This window comes from Actinia tenebrosa, unplaced genomic scaffold (assembly GCF_029948245.1).
Source record: "Actinia tenebrosa isolate PJP-AT-01 unplaced genomic scaffold, QUT_ActTen_1.0 PGA_scaffold0__85_contigs__length_37466705, whole genome shotgun sequence".
Classification (NCBI taxonomy): domain Eukaryota; kingdom Metazoa; phylum Cnidaria; class Anthozoa; order Actiniaria; family Actiniidae; genus Actinia; species Actinia tenebrosa.
In genome coordinates this window covers 32,826,263-32,847,412 of record NW_028292569.1, presented here as the reverse complement: position 1 = coordinate 32,847,412, position 21,150 = coordinate 32,826,263, and the positions used below count along the sequence as shown (strand labels likewise).

Below are 21,150 nucleotides of genomic sequence, written 5' to 3'. Positions count from 1 at the left end.
GACACAGGAATCCCATACCAGGCCTGTTTTTTCTCCCTTCCCCTCCTTTTTCCCCTTTTCTTCTTTTTATTTTCTCACTCCCATTTTTAAAAGCATTTTCCTAGTAAAAGCGACCATAAAAAGTATAACCAACCACAACAAAGAGAGCAGTGACACAGGAAGCCCATTCTCGCCCAGTCACACATTTTTCTCTTTATTTTCAATTGACTTTTTTCTCTTTTCTTCTTTCTTTAGTTATTTAGTTTTTCTTTCGAACGAAAACAATAAAAAATGCATATCAACATAAAAGAGACTCATAATAAATAAAAGTTTTTATTTGTTTTAAGAATGGGTCCAAATATTTCCATATTAAACCGGGTGATAATTTAGGATTCTTATTTACAATCTTTACAAATTATTTTTTTAAAAGTGAATTCCTTTTAAGAGGATAAGTTGAAGCTTTTCTGGAAAATAAAAAAATATGCAAATTTTCCAAAAACTTCAAAATTCCATTTCAAATTAGGACGAGAATCTTTTGTGAATAAATAATTAAAACTTGGATCCTTAATCAAAAATATATATATATATATATGAATTTTTATCCAGTACAGATATAGTGTGCTGTGTGGTCAGTTTTGAATAGATTTGATTTTGTTTCCTTTCTTAACATTTTTTCCTCCCTTTTTTGTTGGTTCTTCTTCAATTGAGATGTTGAAGTTTTGAGGCTGAAATATTCAAAAAAATTATTATTATTATTTCCTACTGACATTTTTGAGTAACTTACAAGAAGATTTACAAATTTAAAAATTGGCATCTGAAAACCATCTAGACAATCTAAATGTCATTGATGTTTATTTATATATAATTTATAATGATATTATTATTATTTTCTAAGACTATCTTATCCTTCTTTGTTATGAGCACGCAAATATTTAAAACAATTGACCAGTTCACTATACAAAATATGAAATTTAATTAAACTGAATTCTAAAGCTTAATCGTGTCAGTCAGGAGTTCCTTCTTACTGTGGCAACCTCGTTGCAACTAGGTGTAATTATTTAAATAATTTATATTTACTTTTACATAGGATATTTAATTATGTTATTATTATATTAAGTATTCAAGGGTAGGGGTAGATCTCATAAATTTTAATCATATTTTAGATTGTATTGTAGTAGATAGGAGGTCAACATCAGCGAAAGCTGCCATCCCGATATCTTAACCTTGTTACAAATTAAGTATGTATGTATGTATGTATGTAGTCATTTGAATAATTAATGAAAGATAAACTTCTTATGCTTGGGAAGTAGTTTACAATTTACTCAGATTGATTAAGGGAGGGGGGGGGGGGCAAGTGTTTTAACCTACACTCATAAATCTGCCATACCTTTAAGATACTGAAAGAGCACATGAGATTTTCTGATACTGACATGACCCCCCCTGCATTATCAAACTCTCCACAGTAGTTGGGGGCACTGAATAGAGTCACCACCTGTTCAAAAAACAACACAAAAGCAACATTGATAAGGACTAGAATCGATAAGTAAGACTTAAAAAAAGTTAAATAGTAAAAAACAGAACCTCAAAATCAGTGTCAGTAGGGTATAAAGTTAAGTTTGCATCAACTGTTAACCTACTGACATCCTACTGTTCTACAGATGGTACCCTACCAATTCCTGCTAAACAGCCGTTCACACCCTGCCATCATGATTTTTAACAACTGAAGTAATTTCAACTAATTTATTTTGGGTGTATGCTCTAGAAAAAAATAAAAGATTTTTTACCACGTTTAGAAATAAAGCATGCAGGGAGAAAAACTGAGGAAGTTTGGGTTAGGCTTCGCGAATTTGCATGTCCCCCCCTGTGATTGGTTAGGTTTAGTGGCGGTGTTGGGGAAAGGTCATTGTTTTCTGTTCTACACATGTGCGCCCTCCAATAGGATCACATCTTGGAACACCCTAAAAATCTGCAGCAATCATGCTTATTAACACAATTGTGAATTTTCTCACTTTTTGATTGGTTTAGAGCAGGGAGAGAAATAGACATACCAACAAATTATATCAGCAAATCATGTGCGCTATTTGTGGCTAAGCCTCATGAGTCCACAACATTTTGAAGGTTAGATAACCAAAATCGTGGTAAATAAGAGGAGACACCACGGACAACTGAATGAAATTGGTTCACTGTTTGCTAATAGAGCACGATTCTCAACCAATCAGGGCCTGTATGCTATCTAAGCTATAAAATAATTTTACTGATAATAACAAGCTGACTCACTTTTCTTTTTTCAAAAAATCTGTATCCATCTTCAACAACCTGAAATATATTATAAGACAAAGGTTTGAAGCTGTGAGGTTAAACTTCTGTCCGAATTCCAATAATAAAGGGCACTTGCATTTCTTTATTTTACTGTGAAATTTCCTTAAGAGGTTTTAAAATTTTCATCAGTTCATGCCTTTGGGGGTCAGTTCAAATCTTGGCTCAATAATATTACTGTTTGCTTGATGTGTTGTTCTCTCTCTTACCCCAAGTTTTTCTCTAGGTTCTTTGGTTTTCCTCCCTCCATAAAAATCAACGTGTGTGCTGTCAATAGTTAATGTAGTGGTAGTGCATGAGTGAGCTAGCTAACAGAAGAGCTGCCAAACATTCAGTGAATAACTGTTAAACAAAAGTTTACCTCATAATATAGGAGTATTTACTATACCTGGTGTGCACGTGCAATAAGACTAAAACCATATTTATCTAGAGTTTCACGTAAGACATCTCCTCCAAATGTCCAGGACACGCCTCGATCATTGTCACCCCAGCCAGTAATGTCTTCATCAGGGTCAGACCACAATAGGTCACAGACAAGACCCTTATCTGGTACTTCTAGCGGCCTGTCTAGCTGTCTGACCTGAAATGAAATAGAGGTCTTTCAGCATGCAATTGACGTCATCAATAATTGAACCAATTACAGTGGATGACGTACATCACTCAGCTTATCAATCAAAATGATATGTCACGGCCGTGATGATTGGGCCAATTAGTCTTAGCTCCATCAGATGTTGTTGCTGGCTCAATGCCAATGGTCAAAATGACAGTCAAAGCAAAGATGCCTGGCTGTTACTTCTACTTCTTCTTCATGGGAATGTACTTACAGCATGCATAATATATTATCGCTTACAATTCTACATTTAACGATAAAAAATAGCAATAACAACTGTGTTTCAATGTTGTTGACATCATTATCAAAGTGAAACAGAGTTTGAATGAATGATATAAATTCTCAAGGGAGTGCAGTTAAGCAAAACCTTTTGCACACACTTCTTACACTTCTACACCATGATATTAGCAGTCAAATGAAATCATGGCATAAATGTGGTAGCAGCTTCAGCAAGATGATGATAACTTACTTGATCAAGATCTTCTAAGTCAGGGGAAAGTCCTCCATGCATACAAAGTATGGTTTGTTCTACAACTGCAGCTGCAAGACAATAAAACAATAAAAAAACAGTCACTATAAGCTCTTGCAAATCATGTTATGCATACACTGCATGAATGATTACATGATCAAACAGCTTGGAGGTAACCATGGTAACCTCAAATGTAGAGGTAACCGTAGTTACCTGGTACTTGTAGAATATGTCATACAGCCTTTAAATGTAGAGGAAACCATGGCAACCTAGCATTTGTGTGCTAATGTAGAAGTAACCATGGTAACGTAAAGGTGCTGTACTCACCAACAGGTAAACAGTTAAAGCAATCTGTAAAAGTTTTCCACAATTTGATGTTGTATCGTCTTTTGCATTCATCATAAAATCCATAGATCCTACAGTATCAGAAATTCAAAAGAAATTAAATAATTAAAAAAAACATCCATCATTTTTTGGCCTGGCATGAAGTACTACAAGGCTATCTCTGGGGAAGGTGGGTTTGATTCCCGGCTGAGCTACGTATATGTGAGTTGAGCTTTTTTTCCAAGTTCTCTGCCTTTCACGACAGTTTTTCTCCTGGTTCTCTGGCTTTCCTCCCTCTGTAAAACTAAACCTGTGTTGTAAATGATGAATGTGATAGTATATTAGTGTGTGTGTGGGGCTAACCTCATGGAGGTGGTCCTGAAGGGATAAAATGATGGGATATGCCTTTTTGGGGCTGGGAAAATGGGATTTTATGCACTGGGAATAAGATTCACAAACAAAAAATAAACAATAAAAAAATAGAAATGGGATTGAGATTTGGGAAAAACATGGGATTTGGTCGAAATGGAGGCTTTGAAACAAGATTTAGGACCCCTCCTTCAGCACACTACATCAAAGAGCCTCTTTAAAAATGGGGAGTGTCACAGTTGTAAAATAGTTGTTTTAACCTGTTTATACTTGCACTTTCATGATTCCCTCTCAATAAATAGAATTTGTCTGGATATTTGACTTTGTAAGCAAGCAGCAAGCAGATGGTTTCTAGAGACTTCTTTCCTCTAAAAAACAAAAATTAATAAGTATATCTGTTTGCATTTCAAACATGTTTTGCTTCCCAGATTGTGTGTAATGTTTTACCATTGCAGACCATGTGTCATTTTATTCTAGAATAAGATTCTTTGTTTGAGTTTATCCATGTTCATGTTTTTCCATGTCAGGCCATGTGTCATTCTCTGGAGAATATGATTCTTCATTTTAGTTGTATCCATATTTATGTATCACGATCCTTTTCATGCCAGCCATTAAACAAGGAAATCTTATTCTTAGGAATGACGTGTGGTTTGAAATGGCAAAGTACCATGAGGAAAAAGAACTACTGCTGTATCACTTCCGCACATATGAAAGCTACTCATATATTGTACAGGGCTCAAAATAGAAAAATTTTTTTAGCCTGCCATAGTAAAGGAGCATGGCAAAAGGAGGTCATTCCAGTAAATTTTACAAGCCATTTTAATAGATATCGCAGTGCATTGTTATATTTGCTTGCCAAACCTGAAATTTGGCCTGTCATTTGGCCATTGGCAGGCCACTATTTCGAGCCCTGTTGTATCTTGTATATATTCACCTGTCAACGTAGTCACCCATAAATAGATAATTTGCCTCTGGGGGATATCCAAGGTTGTCAAAATGTCGCAATAAATCATCATATTGTCCATGTATATCACCACAAATGTTCATTGGCACACTACACTCTAAAAGCATTGGCTGTTGGAGAAAGATCTCTCTGGAGACTTGGCAAAGCTGTCTTATTTGAACCTCTGGTAACTGGACCTGTGAAAATGCTTTTAAATTATCTCATTCGGCATATCACATTCTATTTTTATTTTTAAACCTAAATTCCCTACGGCACACACATACGAAATAAGTTCGGCATAAAAACATAAACAAAAACGTTTATTTTAACGAAGTTTAGCTAAATAAGCACATGAGCAAACAGACGAGATTTTTTGTTGTACAACGATTACTCAGTACAAAGTACATACAAAAAATGTACATTCATAAACGATATTTTTTATCGATATAACAATAACATTAATTGTAGTGTTATTGTCGAATAAAGATGACTAGTTTGAGTTCTTGTCAACCATTGATAACAGTCAAGTGTTATGGCTGGGTTAAAGGATAATGATATTGATAAAAATCTTTCTTACCTGTTTTCCTGGTGTGTTTTTGTAGTCAAGCAGTTGTTGAATCGCACTATCGACGTTTAACCCAAATTTTCGACACAAATCTGTCATGATTATGATTATTTGTATTTCTTTTTGCAGTCTTTTTGCTAGAAAACCCAAAAGGTTTAAAATGAAAGATGTTTTCTTCGGGTTTTTTCAGCGCAGTTGGTCGCCATGTTTGGCTGCAAATGAGTTTGACTGGCAATTATGACGTCATATAAAGCTAACAGAAAAAATAGACTGGATGAGAATGGACTGAGGAATGTGGAATCATATTTCTCCACTCCTGAGCTATAAACTGTTTTACTTGGTTAATTTGAAAATCTATGTAATTTATAAATACAAGGAGGCCCCTTTTAAAGAGAGACGATGTTATTTTGATAGTAATTGAATAGTGTTCAGACCTTAGGCAGTAAAAGGTCACCAATAGACATAGGCAAAAAAACCTTGCCGATTTTTATTTCATTGATCTATTCCTCATTTCACAATCATAACTAGGAATAGTGTATTGATATAACATAAGGAAATACCATCTCCTAAAAGAACAAAATTGATATTTGCTATGGTGGATTTTTCAACTCAAAAGTCTAGTTCCACCTTTTGAATATTTTGATTATTGTATATCGGACCGAGCTTCATTAACTGCCCGGCATTGATCTAGTACGAAAATGTATCCAATAGCATTTTTTTCATGGTATTTCCCACAGATGAAGCTGGCTGGTCTGAAGTTTGGTAGCTCATACGATGTAAGTAGGGTTGTATTTCCTTAAAACTAACATCAAAGACATTAGCTAGATCGGATTGTTGGTTGGGCTTTGGCACATAGTCTCTTCGATTCATTGCTTCAGCGATACAAAGAACTTTCTCTGCGAGTGATTCCCCAACCTTTTCTCTACATATCTGCCTTTCATGTTCATTGGATAATGTAATAACATTAAGTTTAACAGTCCAAATCTCCCATGGGACAGATTCAGCTCCGAACAGCCATTTTCCTTTTTTCTTTTGGTAAAATTCAAGGGATATTTGTCCACTTTTCGACCCACTTTCATCCCTCAAAGCATCCTTAAATTCTCGTACTTGTTTACGAATATATAAATCCAGTTCATTAGAGTCACAACGGACATAAGTAAAGTCTACAAAATCACAATCCACGTCTTCAAACCCAACAGTTCCAATAGTGTAAGAGCCTCCATGTTTGTAGTTAAACTTTCCTGTAGTTCTGTGAAACAAGATTGTGTGGAATAAACTCAGTACAGCTTCTTCTACTTGTCTTCCTTCCAGGGACAGCTCAAAAACCTGTGATCGGGCGTTCATAGTCTTATTTTTTCCCTTTTTCCTTTCTATAAAGTCAAATCATAGTCTTCTTCGTTTTGTTGTCATTCTCGTCGTTCTTACTAACGATCTTATTCCGGAGTGAATCCGAATTCTTCGCGAATAGTTAACGAACTCATACCGAGGCGATACCGCTGTACTTAACGATCGCATCTTCCAGTCAGTGTTGTGGCTGCCATTTTATTCTGTTTTTCTGTGAGAGTTAACCTCAAAAGATGGTGTTTTCTTTAATCGCAAGAGGAGGAAATTGGCTAAGGACGGCTTGGGTGACTCAACCTATATTATTTGTATCCTGTGCCATGGGATTTGCTGGTAAAAAAAGAAGATTTGTACCTTTTTTTCTCGTGTGATGTTTCATGTATCTTGGTGTGGATACCAACCTTAGCTTTACTGGTTGAATTAACTTTTTTCATTTGTTGAATAAGAAAATCAAACTTCTTCTGCAGTTGCTAATGTGCCTTGCTTTAAAATGTTCTGAGAAAAAATATCTTAAGACTCTCTTTGTATTTTTGTGTGAACGTTTTTGTGTTGAAGTAATCTAAATTGATAGACAAAAACATGGCAACCATCTTGATGCATTTAACAATGGATGTTAATGAGAAATCTTTTGTTAAATGGTACCAACATGACCACGATAATGCAACGTGCAATCAAAGCAAAGAATATTGGAAGCAATTCAAATTATACCAATGTTATCTTTTTGCAGGACCATTAATAGTGTACTTCAGTCCATTAACAGCTTCAGCAATAGAATCAATGAAAACCATACCAGAACATTATCCATGTAAGTATACCTACTTTCTAAAAAAACTGTCACAATCTTAACACCCAAAACACAAAAATACACCAAATTTGTCAGCGGCCTTTTGTAGAGACTGTGACCATATTGCTTTCTGGTCTAGCATGGGTGGACTTGGTAGGTTGAAGCTAAATCATGTATTAATGTCATTTAACTATAGACCCCTTCCACTGAGTCCAGAGAGGAATTGTACTAGGGGACAAAAAATTGATAATAATCAATGCAAGGGATCTCAGTGCTTGACATGCACTCACTTGTTCTGATTTGTGTAGTATACTTGGTTTCCCATCATGCTTTGTGCTAGGCATTCCTGGTTGTGCGCATTCCCTATTGGCTGTTGCCACAAAATAGAGTTTTAGTGGATGTCAACCAGTGTTTTTGCGACATTTTCTGAAAACACAAAGTTTTTCATGCCTATTGGAATGTCTGCTGTAATGGAGATTCCACCACATGGTATTGAGAAGCACTGTAGGATCCAAATTAAAGTAACATACTCTTCTGGGGAAGCACGGGTGGCGTAGCAGTGTGAGCGCTCGCCTCTTGCGGCCCAAGCTCGAGTCCCACCTTCGGTGTTGTATATGAGTAGAGTTGTTTGTTGGTTCTCTCCTGTGTAGTATGTTAGTACAGTTGTTTGTTGGTTCTCTCCTGTGTAGTATGTGAGTAGAGTTGTTTGTTGGTTCTCTCCTGTGTAGTATGTGAGTAGAGTTGTTTGTTGGTTCTCTCCTGTGTAGTATGTGAGTAGAGTTGTTTGTTGGTTCTCTCCTGTGTAGTATGTGAGTTGAGTTGTTTGTTGGTTCTCTCTTGTGTAGTATGTGAGTAGAGTTGTTTGTTGGTTCTCTCCTGTGCTTCAAGGGTTTCTCTCTGGGTTCTCCGGTTTACATGTACCTCCCTCTACAAAAATTAACTCCTAAATTCCAATTCGATCACAGAATGAGGGCCACAGGTTTGTTAGCCACTGGCTATTTAGTACTACCCTCGTGAAAAAAGGACGTTTTTTTTTATTTGAATGTTACTAAATTGGTTCCCTGTGGTAGAGACCAAACTCATTTCATTCTTTATTGCACATTATTTAGATCCTCAACTACAAGAGACCAATGGTGGAGCACTAAATAATGATGAACCTGTCTACCCAGACTCACCTTGATATCTATGTTCATCAGCCGTCTGTTGTATATTCCAGTTACTGACTTTGATGTATTGGTGTTTTATTAAGAATTGAAATATTAAATATTGTAATGTTTTATGACACATGTTGCAATATTTTTATAGGTTTCCAATAAGATTCCATAATAAAATCCACTCTCCTTGGTACTCGGGCAGGGGAGGGCTTGGAGAGAACTAATTTTCAGTCTCCCTCAGTCTAATCTACAAGATCTTGAGCCCAGAGCCCTCTAGCTTTTTGGTCAGCAGGTTGGCACCAAAAATAAAGCCAGAAGACATTGGAAGACTCTGGGTACAAGATTGATGTACACTAATGTATAGAACAGTCTGAACCCAGGTGAACCCCCAGTCTGAACCCCCAATGAATGTTAATTGAAGTATTATGATCATCCATCTGAAGATGACTTCCGCTCATGTTGTTGAAACATCAGTCACATCAAACAGTCCTTCTCAGGACTACATCCACCCGGATGATCATAATACTTCAATTAACATTGATGTACACACCAAACAAACAAACGAGAAAAAGGGTACTGCAAACTCCTCTCACAACCCCCTGTACAAATACAGATAATCTGCATTAAACAATATCAAAACTTTTAGCAAAATGAGATTTATTCATTTAAAATTAATATCAGTGTATTTAATAAATATCTCAATATTCTATAATTTACATACATTGATAAAGCACTTTGAATCAGCAACACTATGACCAGAATAATAATAATAATCCAACAATTATTTAATTCACTGCTTACTAGAATATCAAATATTTATAAAGTTTTCATTATTATATAAATTGTACATAATCTTCTTTCCTCTCGTATAGTTATAATATTGTACAAGCTTATGCTTCATTTGATTTTTCCTATAATTCAGTTAGAAATCTTTATACTTCTTCAATTTTCAAACCAAACAGCATCCACATCTAACTCAACTACTTATGTAGCCTGCCACAGACAACCTTAGGGTCATAACATCATTAGCAATAGTTCTCTTACGTGACAACCCTAAAAACATCTGTATAGGAGGCTATCAATAGCTCAGCGCACTGATTCTAAAAATAGCTTAAAGATTTGGACAAACATTGCATTATGTTTAACCGCTAAAGGATTATACAAACCGATTATTTTTACTTAAAGTTACAATAACCCATGTAAACTAAGATCAACTGCGATCGGCTGTGAAAATTATTTTTATGACGTCATGGTTGCGCTGCGCTATTACATCTTACCCAGAATGAGAGATTTAAAACAATATTTTATAAAGTCAAGGAACAACAATGGAGCAGCCTGGCAATAAAAATGAAAACCAATGAGCTTTTACACTCAAGGTTAGCTGCGCTGACAAGCATATCAAAATACCCAAGCTCTACGTCAACACAGAACTATTGTATTGTTACTTCATAAAATCCTATACAGTAATAAATTATTGCATTTCAACAAAATTCAGCAAAATTCTCCCATGGTACAAAAAAGTTGAATAGTCAAAATTTATGTCGTTTATGTAATTCATTGGATTTTAAATTCAAATTATTTATGATAAAAATAGAATATGTTCATATACTATTTGTATAGGAAATCGCACGATCTCGAGTACAATTTGGAAATTAATAGACACAAGTAATGGTTTGAAAGTTCTTGTAATTGCACGAGCCTTTTACGAGAAGATTGTGCGATTTTTTGTTTATAGTTCACTCAACAAAATTTCAGTAAAAAATGTGAAGCGACGGCGTTCATCTTTGTCTATTTGGTGGCTGATTTTCAGTCCATTGCGCAACTGAAATGCATAAAAAAAGACAGCTTTATAATTTTATTTATATGTTTTTTAAGTACAAAATAATAGAAAATAATTGTTGACATTGTTTTGGCCGTGTTGCCATAGCGACTTAATTCGGTACTCCTACAGAGTACAATTAACGCTATAATTGTACTCCTCTCGACCAATCAGAGTTGAGGAATTTTGTTGAGTGTACTATAAGACAGGTTAGACAAGGAATGGCTAAAATGAGTTAAAACACAAGGGGAAAACTACTCAAACATCTAAACAAACAAACATCCTACCAACATATTCTTATAAATAAAGCACTTTCTAAAAAAAATTGCCATTTTTCAAATAATTTGAAAAACCATTTCCAGCATCATTCTGGTTTTTCGTTACGTAAATTATATTTTTATATTTGCTAAGCATGTTATTAAATTTGTAATAATTTATTAATATCCCAACCCAAACCAACCCTGTCATGTTGAAATAAAACTGCATATCAAAATAAATAAGGCCCACTTCACATTATTTTTCTGTATATCATTATCACAAATAAAAAGATTATTTTGATTACGCTTGGAAAAAATGAAATCAGACCTGCAGTGGATCAAATATGAAGTATTAATCAGGATAATTACCCAGGTGATTATAGAAAATAGTGCTCTCTGATTGGTCTAGAACTTCTAAATATTTCTTGATAATCACCTACAGGTGAATATCGAATTGCACACACCATTAGTAGAAGTAGTAGTACCACTTGTTGATACATGCCACCTTCAAAATGCAAGATAAATAAAAAAATGTAGAAATGAAGCAGTCTATTTTCTTTCAGATAATCACCTTTGTAATGGTACTAAAACATGTATTCCCCAGAGGCACTCACAGTGATTATTGGTAGACACACAGCTTGGTAAAAACTTACCAATTGTCACTTTTCCTTTGGCAAATAACTGTAATAATTATATGGATCTTTTAAATTAAAGACTTTGCTATATGTGCATATTTTCAGCATCTTTGCTTTCTTTTTGCTTCTTTAACTGTATCTTGCCTTGGCTTAGCATGTACTTTGAAGATCCAATCCAGTTCTCTCATGAGAAAATGCTTCACCCCTGGGGGTAGGGGTAGGGCTTTAATGTCACTAGGATTGGATAATAATTTTCCAATCTTGGCACAACATAAGTACTGGAGAGAGAAGCCAACAGAAGTGCTACGCATAAGCCTCATTTTTGTTCTTGCAGCTGTCGATGATACCATTGGGTAGAGATCTTTCCCTCTTAACCCCTTAGCAGCCACGCCCAGATGCTTGCCATCTTTCAAAAAAGCAAGTTGTCCAGTCCAGGTATCCAAGTGAATGCCGATTGTAGTTCCCTGGTCAAACTTTGTAGTGTATTCTCTGCCTTTTCCATCGTGGTGCATCGTACCAAAATATGACAGTCCCCAACTCTCACTATCTCTTCCGAGGATACTACAGAATGATGTTCGATACTTCATCAGGTCAGCTTGTCTTGTACCAACACCAATCATCTACAAGAAGAGAAAAATAAATTATAAAAATCACAGAACTCTTTTGCTACCGTTATATCTACTGCTCACTCAATTTAAGTATTGTGATTCTCCTATAAGCTTGGTCACAGGAGAGCTGCCGATATAAATGAATATAAACCCATATTGTCGGCTCAGGATTACCTCATGTTAAAATCTTTATGCTTTACAAAACTCATTTCAATAATTTTTGAGTCACCAATACAGGTTTATACTGAAGGCACTGGAATAAAATATATCCAAACTAGATGTCAATATAAACCCATATTGGCAGCTCAAAAGCACAATAACTTATTTATAAGAAATAGTATCCAAAAATAGACCTTTCCTGAGTTTGCTAGAGTGACCATCATATGTTTATGCATGAAAAGAACAGGTAGCATACTGACTGGTGAAAGTGCTCGCCTCTCACCAAGGTGACCCTGGTTCAATTCCTGGACTTGGCGTTGTAAGTTAGGCCTGTGTCAGACGTCGATCTTTTGCCGTGTCGAATCTAATTATTTACATTTAGTGCATGAGAAGAGCAACGTTTAAATCAATTGAGATCGACAGATTTAATTAAGGTCGGCAAAGAATTAAAGTCGACTGATCGAGTCGTGCGAAACGGCAAAAGACCAGCGTTTGATTTAAACGTCTATCTTTTGTCGAGTCAAATCTAATGCATAAATTAAAAAGACTCAAGACTTCAGCGGCTTTTGGTTTTTTGGTTTTTGTCAATTGCGACCGACAAAATTTGAGTCAACTTCAATTTTAATTAAATTCAACAAGGCAAAAGATCGATGTCTGAACTGAGCCTAAGTAGAGTTGCTTGTTGACTCTCTTCGGTGCTTTGAGGGTTTTTTCTCCAAGATCTCTTGCTTTTTCCCTTTTATTATTAATAGTATTTTATCAAGTCTAACCTTGACTTGGAACTATTGCTAAATTGTGATCACTCATAAACCAATTCAGAAAAGGTCTGTGACTAGAATTTCTAGCAGCCAAGGTTCTGATAAAAGATATCATATAATTATATCCAACCATCCGCTCGCATTGTTATATAAAAATATAAACTGATACTTCTCTGATAAACCAATCTTGTACAAATATGTAAAGTTTGGTGCCACATGGCTTATATGTTGGGTGTTTGTCTACTGTTGGATTTATTTAGTGTCTGTCCACCAGTCACTGTCTAACGTCAGGTGTTCGCAGTCAATGTCAGTTGGGTATCAGTCAGTGTATAACAGTTAGTGTACACCAGTTGGTGTCCACTGTTAGGTGGGTGTCCATTAGTATCTGTCAACCAATGTCTACAGTCAGATGTTTTAGTCAGTGTCCATCAACCAATGTCCACCGTCAGATGTATCTGTCAATGTCAACTGTTAAGTGGGCGTCAGTCAATAACATTCAACCAATGTCTACTGTCAGACATGTTGATTAGTCCACTGGTGTCAGTCAGTGTCCTGTGTTATGTGGATGTCCGTTAACCATTGTCCATTGTCTGTGTCGCTTAGTTCATGGTCAGGTGGGTGTCAGTAATTGTCCATCAACCAACGTCAAGTGTCAGTCAGTGTGTATACCAATCAGTGTCCACTGCCGAGTGTACCAATCAGTGTCCACTAGTCATTGGACCACTGAAAGTCTATAATTTCTATTCCCTGCTTTGACATACCATATCTGTTCCGTAGACGGCACTGGTCATTTTTACTTCCCAGTAGTGCTCTGCATCTTTTTGTAACAGTTCTTCACCCTTAGCTGCTGCTGTGCCACAACTGTAATCAGGGTGAAAGAGTACTTCACTGCTCTCATGTCGCAGGAAAGTGGATGGCAAAAGGTTTGAATCCCATTTCCATTCACATTCTGTAGAGACAAAATTTGAGCAAAGCACTGAGAATACCAATCATATACAGTAAGGGATGGGACCCATGTTCAAAATATACACATTATATATGAACTTTTAAAATGAATAGGATTACGCAGCAATAGACCCCTTGCAGTATGTTGGAATGCAGCTCAATTTGGACATAACGATAAGTTATTTATATTTGAATAATTGTCCAAGGTGTTAAAAAAGGTCTCTATCATTGCAAGCTCACCGTTCATCTCGCTTTGATGCAAAGGCACGGCTACCTTTCAAGATGGCGCAGGGAACTGTGAAGGGGACTATTCTCATGAAATTGATTTTTGTTTGTATCGTCCTCCAAATTAAGCTCCTTTGACGTCACATGCAAGGGGTCTATACACTGATGTCAGAAATGGGTAAACTAGTTTCACTGGATGAATTTAAATGAAACATTTATAAATATTCTTAACGCTACTAAATTCAAACCCCAAAGTGATTATACTAATTATTTGTTTTGGATTAAAAAGCAAAAAGGTGGAGTCCAGGAAGAAATGTTAAGAATAAAGCTAATAATTATAATTAGCAATTTATAATATTAATAATCAACCGATAATAGCAGTATAAAACAACTGTCATCATTAATGAATGAAATTAACATATAAAAGACAATGCCGTCTTCCTTTTTAAGATTCAGTGAAATGAGTGGAGAAGGAAGTCAACCACTCCATGTCAATCAATCAGCGTTTGCTGCCGAAATGAAATAATCTGCGCAACGCATGTACATACTCACAGATACCTCCACCAGTATATGTATCGATATGTTATATATATGCTTGTTATAAATGGATAGTAAATGTGTTAATGTAATTATAATTTAAAGACTATTAATTATCATAACTGTTAATGCAAATGCTTATGTTTCTTGGGGAAGGGATAGCGGATAGTTATAGAAAAATAATATCCTAATGAAGTAATGGAATATTCTTGTTATAGTATTTATAATACTCTAATTGTGGTTTTATGTACATGTATATGCAACAATTAACAAATGAATTCTTACTATAAAACAATTAAATTTGACAAGTTTATTTGTGAGTTTGTACATAGATTTTGAAACAAATTCTGTGCGACAGAGCATATGTCTGGATGAAAATTATTACATGATACTGTTTTATATTATATATTAGAAAACTTGTGAAGTTGATTAGACAACACTGTAGGAAGAACCGCTCTGTCACACAACATCAAACTCCAAATTCAGCTCCAATTTTGCATTGATTTTGTTTGCATTTTTTCCAATTTATTTAAGTTGTTACAAAGTTACCTTCAGCTATCACAACTGTACCTCTGCTGGACCTTACTTCCTTTTTCATCAAGACTTTCATGTCTTGATTGGAGAAGGAAGACAACCATGGGTTGAAGAAGACCAAAGATTCCTCCTGTATCTGTAAAGGCAATTGAATCAGATGTAGATGTAGTCCTTAGTTTGTGGCCAAGATGACAGTTTGTCTACACAACTATTACAGTCCCATGTTTTTAACAACAATGCGCAAGACTACATAAACTTGAGGCAAGGCTGATTCCATTATGATGTCTGTCATGTCATTCAGTATCTTATCGCCCTCTGTCTCTTTTTTTCATAGGTATCATTAATGTACCGATGGTATTGCTGTGTCTTACATGACTGCACACAGTAAGTCAGTCGGCCAGTCAGTCAGTGGGCCAGTCAGTCAGTCGGCCAGTCAGTCAGTCGGCCAGTCAGTCAGTTGGCCAGTCAGTCAGTCGGCCAGTCAGTCAGTTGGCCAGTCAGTCAGTTGGCCAGTCAGTCAGTTGGCCAGTCAGTAAGCCAGTCAGTCAGTCAGTCAGTCAGTCAGTTGGCCAGTAAGTTGGCCAGTCCGTCAGTCGGACTATCAGTCAGTCGGCCAGTCAGTAAGTAAGTCAGTTGGACAGTCAGTTGGCCAGTCAGTCAGTCAGTCACTGGGCCAGTCACTCTTTCAGTCAGTCGGGTCCTTATATCAAGAAAGACACTGTTTTCCATGACATCTTTGTTAGCCCAATCATCTGCTGTGTCACATCATATTGATAGTACTGAATATACTCTTTTTTTTTATATATTCCGGCATCTCTGTCATTGTATTGCATCATGTCTTGTGTATTTATTGGTCTATATCCAATACTGTGTGTCATATCAAAGTGTTGTGTCCAGTCATGCCTAAAGAGTTTATAACTCTATCATGCAACCATGTTATTTGTTACTGTTTTCTCTGATGTTTATTCTACAAGTCTGGGCTTAAATTTGTTGCACCAGCGTAGGAAGCACAGATTATATAGTGATAAAAATGCTCCCATTTCACAACTAATATCTGGCACTAATTCCCTAAGTTAATGCCAGGTGCATGTGAGCAGAGTTGCTCATTGGTTCTCTCCTGTGCTTTGAGAGATTTCTTCGGGGTTCTGAAGTGTATTACAGCTATATGATGTGTGTTAATTCAACCTACTCAATGCTATTAGATTAAAACTAAAAAAAATAGTGTTCCCTTTTGGTAATCTGAAGTAAGTGTGCATGGAAAAATAATATTAAGTTGACAGATATAATCAATAACATCAGAGCTTGAAATAACGGCAGTCAGTCGTCAGTCATAATGTTATACCACGTTTCTGACTTTACTGGTCAAAATGATCTGTAAGGCAAAGATTTGACTGGACAAGTTCCAAATCTATCTGGATATATATAACTGGCTGTTATTTCAAGCCCTGAACATCAGGGCCCAGTTGTACGAAGCCTGAATAGCACTATCCAGCAGATAAATCCTTATCCAGTGGATAAGTTGATGCTGTTTTCCAATAAATTTATCCACTGGATAAGTAATGATGAAAAGGTAAATTATACACCGTGAAAAGATGAAAAAACTTACTGACGTTTCAGACGCTAGTCCTTCGTCGGAGTAAAAGAGAAAGAAGTGGTAGAAAGGAGTGTATATATGATAGAATAAGACAAAAGAAACCAATGAGAGCAAGGTAGGCAAGGAAACAAAAACAAACAATCAAAAGACAAAAGAAAAGGTTAGTTGAAAATAAAGCGTTCATTAATCCCGTTGGGACTAAGAGTGCCCAATAGGTGAATGAGCCGCATTTCTTTAGTCTTGCGACAATCATTGTTGCCGTTAAGCAAAGAAAGACCGAAAACAATGAAGTCAGAAAGAGAATGGTTAGCTAGATTAAAATGGCGGGAAACTGGTTTGGTGGGATCGTTATTGCGAATATCATAAAGATGATTGCAAATGCGATCACCAAGACGGCGGCCAGTCTCGCCCACATACAAAAGATTACAGCGGGTACATTTAATACAATATACAACATTAGAAGTGGTACAAACAAAATGGTCAGTGATTTTAACAGTTGATTTAGGACCGACAACAGAAGTGTGAGAGGCTATGTGAGGACAAGTATAACAACGTTTACGAGAACAGCGAAAAGTACCAGGTTCTTTGTTAGAGGGAAGAACTCCCTTGACCAAGAAAGAACGGAGATTACGATCACGTTTATAGGAAAAGAGAGGGCAGTTGTTGAAAATAGCAGAAGTGCGAGTATCAGAGTCAAGCAGAGAAAAGTTGCGGTTAACAATGGGTTTAATGGAAATGTTAATAGGATGATACGTAAGAGTGAAAGGAATGCGGTCATTAGAGGGACGAGTGTGAGGAGTGAGAGCGGTGGTACGATCAATAGTAGAAACTTTACAAATGGCGCGATCAATAACATGAGCAGGATAATTACGCTTAAGGAAGAAGGAAGGCATCTCAGAACATTTAACAGAAAAATCAAGATCATCACTACACAAACGACGAAGACGAAGAAATTGCGAGAACGGAATAGCGTTAAGAGTGTGCTTAGGATGAGAAGACGAGTAGAGTAAATAAGAATGAGAGTCAGTAGGTTTGTAATGGACACTAGTGCTAAGACGGTCGTCATTAACACTAAGCAAGATGTCAAGGAAAGTGACTGATGTTTCACTAACCTCCCACGTAAAGTCTAAGGCAGGGTGAAAAGAGTTAACAAAAGAGATGAAAGAATCTAAGTCATTACGCGAACAAGAAGTAGCACCAATACAATCATCAATATACCGTCCAAAAAACTCAGGTTTAGGTCCAGTATATTGTTGAAAAACAAGGTTTTCGATATAACCAACAAACAAATTGGCATAACTAGGATAAGACTGGATAAGATTTATTCGCTGGATAGAGCTATTCAGGCTTCGTACAACCGGACCCAGATCCTTAAAGCCCATTGTTTAGTACATCATGTACTTTATATAATGACATGTTAAACCATGCTTAAAATGTGGGACTTAAAGCACAAACTTAGTGCACAACATGTTAAAATACAACATAATATTGTTCACTTCAATATCCAATCATCTTAAATACAATGATGGTAATATATGGTAAAACATTGTTTCCCCTCCCCACCGTTCCATATCAAATAATGACTAGAATGATATTCATAACATTCACCAATTAAACATACTAACTCCCAACCAAAACATAAAAAGCATTACTCTCTACTCCACCATGAACGAGATTACCTACCAACTTGTTACAAACAAAAACCCAATTTACAATTGAAAATTTAAAAATATTTTCAATTTTAGAAAATGTTCTATAATGGAGGCTGGAAAGCTGACATTTACTGTACCCTATTCTAGCTTGGGTGTGGGGTTTTACAATTTTAGACAATGTTTCATTCTCTTGAGAATAATAAGCAATTATTGGATGAGGTTGAGCATGATATCGTAAATTATCAAGACCGAGGCTGTGTTATTTGTTAATCGAAGTAATATGATCATCCGGGTGGATGTAGTCCTGAGAAGGACTGTTTGATGTGACTGACGTTTCGAAGCCGAAGGCTGAGGCAGATAACACAGCCAAGGTCACGATATTTACGATATTATGCGATAACCGAATTCAATAATTGCTTTATTATACATTTTGTATACTGGAAAAACATTACCATGAACATTAATATAAATTATAGAGACAAGAATTATGAACGCCATGATGTCGCGGGAAAAACACAAAATTTTTAATTCAGAATTGAAATATTTCGAGAATTATTCATAAAATATATGAAAATAAGTTAAGGATTTGTTAAATAATTGTTTTTGTACATAATTTTGGAAATAAATACACATAATGAATTAAAAAAAAAGCTACCACAGCGTGAGCTTGAATGAACTTGACATGATAAATGTATTATGTATCATTTATCATGTCCAGTTCACACGATATAAGGGATTGGCTGAGGGCTCTCGACCAATCAGAACTGAGATACTTAGTAAAATGTATAATAATGGTCTTTGCATGCGTTGTATCCTTTAAGGCGCAACCAATAATTGAGGGAATGACACATGGTCTAAAATGGGTAAACGTGGCCTAACCTATTTTGAGCCCGAAATATAAAATGTAAAAGCATCAGAAAACTTTATCGGTCTAAAATAAGACCTTAGTTATGATTATAATTTAAACGGAAGTTCCAAAGTCCAATTGGTATTAGGGGCCGGATATATTTTGATTACAGCGAGACATTGTTATGGAGAATTCAGTTTGAACATCCACAAATGTGACTTCATGCACGATTTTGTTTTGGGTGTGGTACAAAATGATTCGGTTTCCAGAACTCTTAAATATTGCTTAAAGTTAATGAAAAATATATTAAACTTGCATTGAGAAAAATCTTGAGGTCGAAATCTAGGTAATAATTTTATCATCGTAACTGAAAAATCATTTTATCTTTGACGAACGATCTTATGTATATATAAGAAAAATATTTGCAAAAGAGAATATATTTAAATATAAAAATATATGGGTTATGTGTATCAATTAATAAATATTTTAGAACAATTTCTAACAAATATATAACAATAAGAATTATTTTTATGGCCAATTTATTTTTCCTCGGTTTTTTTTCTCGGTTTTACATAACTCACCTCAAACATGCAACCTGCTCGGCATATTCGTAGTTTCACTTCTAGATTCTTATTTCTGTACATTTTTGTCCTCAATAGCAGACAAATAAACTTGGTTTTCTTGAGTTAAGATTTTGTTTTTTTCTCGAGGAAGACGTACGTTGAAAAATAAGCTTATTTGAATAATTACATATAAACAAAGTAATTCCTTACCGAAAAAAAAAAACAAATAAAGGCTTTTACCCCTAAAAAAACAGAATTCCAGCCTCCATAGTATTTATTTTATAAAATATGCTATTAATTGGTTACTTGAATTATTTTTTACCTTGTTCTTCGTATTCGTGTTCAGAGTCAGAGCTCCACTCCATCGAATGATGGTCGTCATCATCTATGTCTTCAGAGCTCAATATTCTTGCTAATAATTCTCTCTGTGATAATCTGTCGAATGGATCACAAGCATTGGTCTGTACTAAGGCCATTTTGCTGGTTTTTTTAGCTCAAAGAGCTTTGTATTTCGTCGATAAAGTCACCCTTCTTCTACACAATTCACGACCTTTTGTTTTCTGCTCGCGATCCTCACTAGACTCTGTCATTCAAAGGATCCCGCTGGTTGGCAGTGGGCTCGAGTGACGTCAGCACCTATTATAACCATGAGTATAACCATGCAAAAAGAAAATACAGTCGACTCTCTTTGAACGACCACTCTCGTAAGCGACCATCACCCGTATGCGATCAACTTTCGAAATTCCCGTTTTGTTCCCAATATTAAACTATGTAAAAAAAACTCTCTCATAAGCGACCATCTCCCGTAAGCGACCACTTTCTCCTGACCCCAGGGTGGTCGCTTACGGGAGAGTCGACCGTAGCGTGACTTATATCATGAAAAATTTGAGGTAGCCTTCGTGCAGCCGAACTTTAACTCTCTGTGTCGCGAGAAAAGTCTGGCTATACGCAGGCTAAATTCGAGGTCGTGCAAAGCTTTTATTGCAAGATTGCAAGAGTATCGGCGATGGTGGTTGAATTTTTGTGTTGTTTTTATTATTATGATAGCATTATATGCATTTTCACATACATCGCGATAGAATTTGCACCAACAAAACAAAAGAAAACTAATAAAATAAACAGGAAAAAAAATATCGTGGTATTGTGTACGTGACAAAAAGCAC

At 35.9% G+C, this 21,150-nt stretch overlaps 4 protein-coding genes across 6 annotated transcripts; 1 reads left to right on the top strand and 3 right to left on the bottom strand.

Moving 5' to 3' along the window:
• Window positions 1-298: 298 nt before the first annotated feature.
• On the bottom strand, window positions 299-5,822 carry LOC116291460 (serine/threonine-protein phosphatase PP1-gamma catalytic subunit B). The gene is made up of 9 exons (XM_031698629.2): window positions 5,588-5,822; window positions 5,002-5,207; window positions 4,328-4,435; window positions 3,702-3,790; window positions 3,375-3,445; window positions 2,684-2,875; window positions 2,257-2,295; window positions 1,367-1,471; window positions 299-704 (listed from the first exon to the last, which is right to left on the bottom strand). Exons 1-9 carry the CDS (start codon window positions 5,672-5,674, stop codon window positions 609-611), a joined length of 993 nt encoding a protein of 330 aa, XP_031554489.2. The 5' UTR covers window positions 5,675-5,822; the 3' UTR covers window positions 299-608.
• A 226-nt stretch (window positions 5,823-6,048) lies between these two features.
• Window positions 6,049-7,002, bottom strand: LOC116291454 (autophagy-related protein 101). The gene has a single exon (XM_031698622.2). The coding sequence runs from the start codon at window positions 6,917-6,919 to the stop codon at window positions 6,263-6,265; it is 657 nt and encodes a 218-aa protein (XP_031554482.2). The 5' UTR covers window positions 6,920-7,002; the 3' UTR covers window positions 6,049-6,262.
• Window positions 7,003-7,096: 94 nt separating this feature from the next.
• Window positions 7,097-8,982, top strand: LOC116291476 (uncharacterized). The gene is made up of 3 exons (XM_031698646.1): window positions 7,097-7,249; window positions 7,644-7,721; window positions 8,810-8,982. The coding sequence occupies exons 1-3, from the start codon at window positions 7,153-7,155 to the stop codon at window positions 8,878-8,880; spliced, it is 246 nt and encodes an 81-aa protein (XP_031554506.1). The 5' UTR covers window positions 7,097-7,152; the 3' UTR covers window positions 8,881-8,982.
• A 512-nt stretch (window positions 8,983-9,494) lies between these two features.
• Window positions 9,495-20,668, bottom strand: LOC116291464 (SPRY domain-containing SOCS box protein 3). Of its 3 annotated transcripts, none has more exons than XM_031698635.2 (4): window positions 20,310-20,668; window positions 15,368-15,467; window positions 13,852-14,039; window positions 9,495-12,185 (listed from the first exon to the last, which is right to left on the bottom strand). In XM_031698635.2, exons 1-4 carry the CDS (start codon window positions 20,370-20,372, stop codon window positions 11,667-11,669), a joined length of 870 nt encoding a protein of 289 aa, XP_031554495.2. In that variant the 5' UTR covers window positions 20,373-20,668; the 3' UTR covers window positions 9,495-11,666. The 3 variants fall into 3 exon arrangements, with proteins under 3 accessions (XP_031554495.2, XP_031554494.2, XP_031554493.2); XM_031698634.2 differs by having other exon boundaries at window positions 15,347-15,467; window positions 20,310-20,594; XM_031698633.2 differs by lacking the exon at window positions 15,368-15,467 and having other exon boundaries at window positions 20,310-20,634.
• Between the last annotated feature and the right edge of the window lie 482 nt (window positions 20,669-21,150).

Excerpts from the sequence above, each read along its gene's own strand:
- LOC116291454 (XM_031698622.2), bottom strand. The coding sequence starts at position 6,919 with ATGAACGCCCGATCACAGGTTTTTGAGCTGTCCCTGGAAGGAAGACAA.
- LOC116291464 (XM_031698634.2), bottom strand. The coding sequence starts at position 20,372 with ATGATGACGACCATCATTCGATGGAGTGGAGCTCTGACTCTGAACACG. Across the intron at positions 14,040-15,346 it reads TACAGTTGTGATAGCTGAAG|AATGTGAATGGAAATGGGAT; the intron begins GTAACTTTGTAA and ends TTGTCTCTACAG. Across the intron at positions 12,186-13,851 it reads CCGTCTACGGAACAGATATG|ATGATTGGTGTTGGTACAAG; the intron begins GTATGTCAAAGC and ends CTCTTCTTGTAG.
- LOC116291476 (XM_031698646.1), top strand. The coding sequence starts at position 7,153 with ATGGTGTTTTCTTTAATCGCAAGAGGAGGAAATTGGCTAAGGACGGCT. Across the intron at positions 7,250-7,643 it reads CTGTGCCATGGGATTTGCTG|GACCATTAATAGTGTACTTC; the intron begins GTAAAAAAAGAA and ends ATCTTTTTGCAG. Across the intron at positions 7,722-8,809 it reads CATACCAGAACATTATCCAT|ATCCTCAACTACAAGAGACC; the intron begins GTAAGTATACCT and ends CACATTATTTAG.
- LOC116291460 (XM_031698629.2), bottom strand. The coding sequence starts at position 5,674 with ATGACAGATTTGTGTCGAAAATTTGGGTTAAACGTCGATAGTGCGATT. Across the intron at positions 5,208-5,587 it reads AAAACACACCAGGAAAACAG|GTCCAGTTACCAGAGGTTCA; the intron begins GTAAGAAAGATT and ends GCATTTTCACAG. Across the intron at positions 705-1,366 it reads GCTCTTTCAGTATCTTAAAG|CCTCAAAACTTCAACATCTC; the intron begins GTATGGCAGATT and ends TGAATATTTCAG.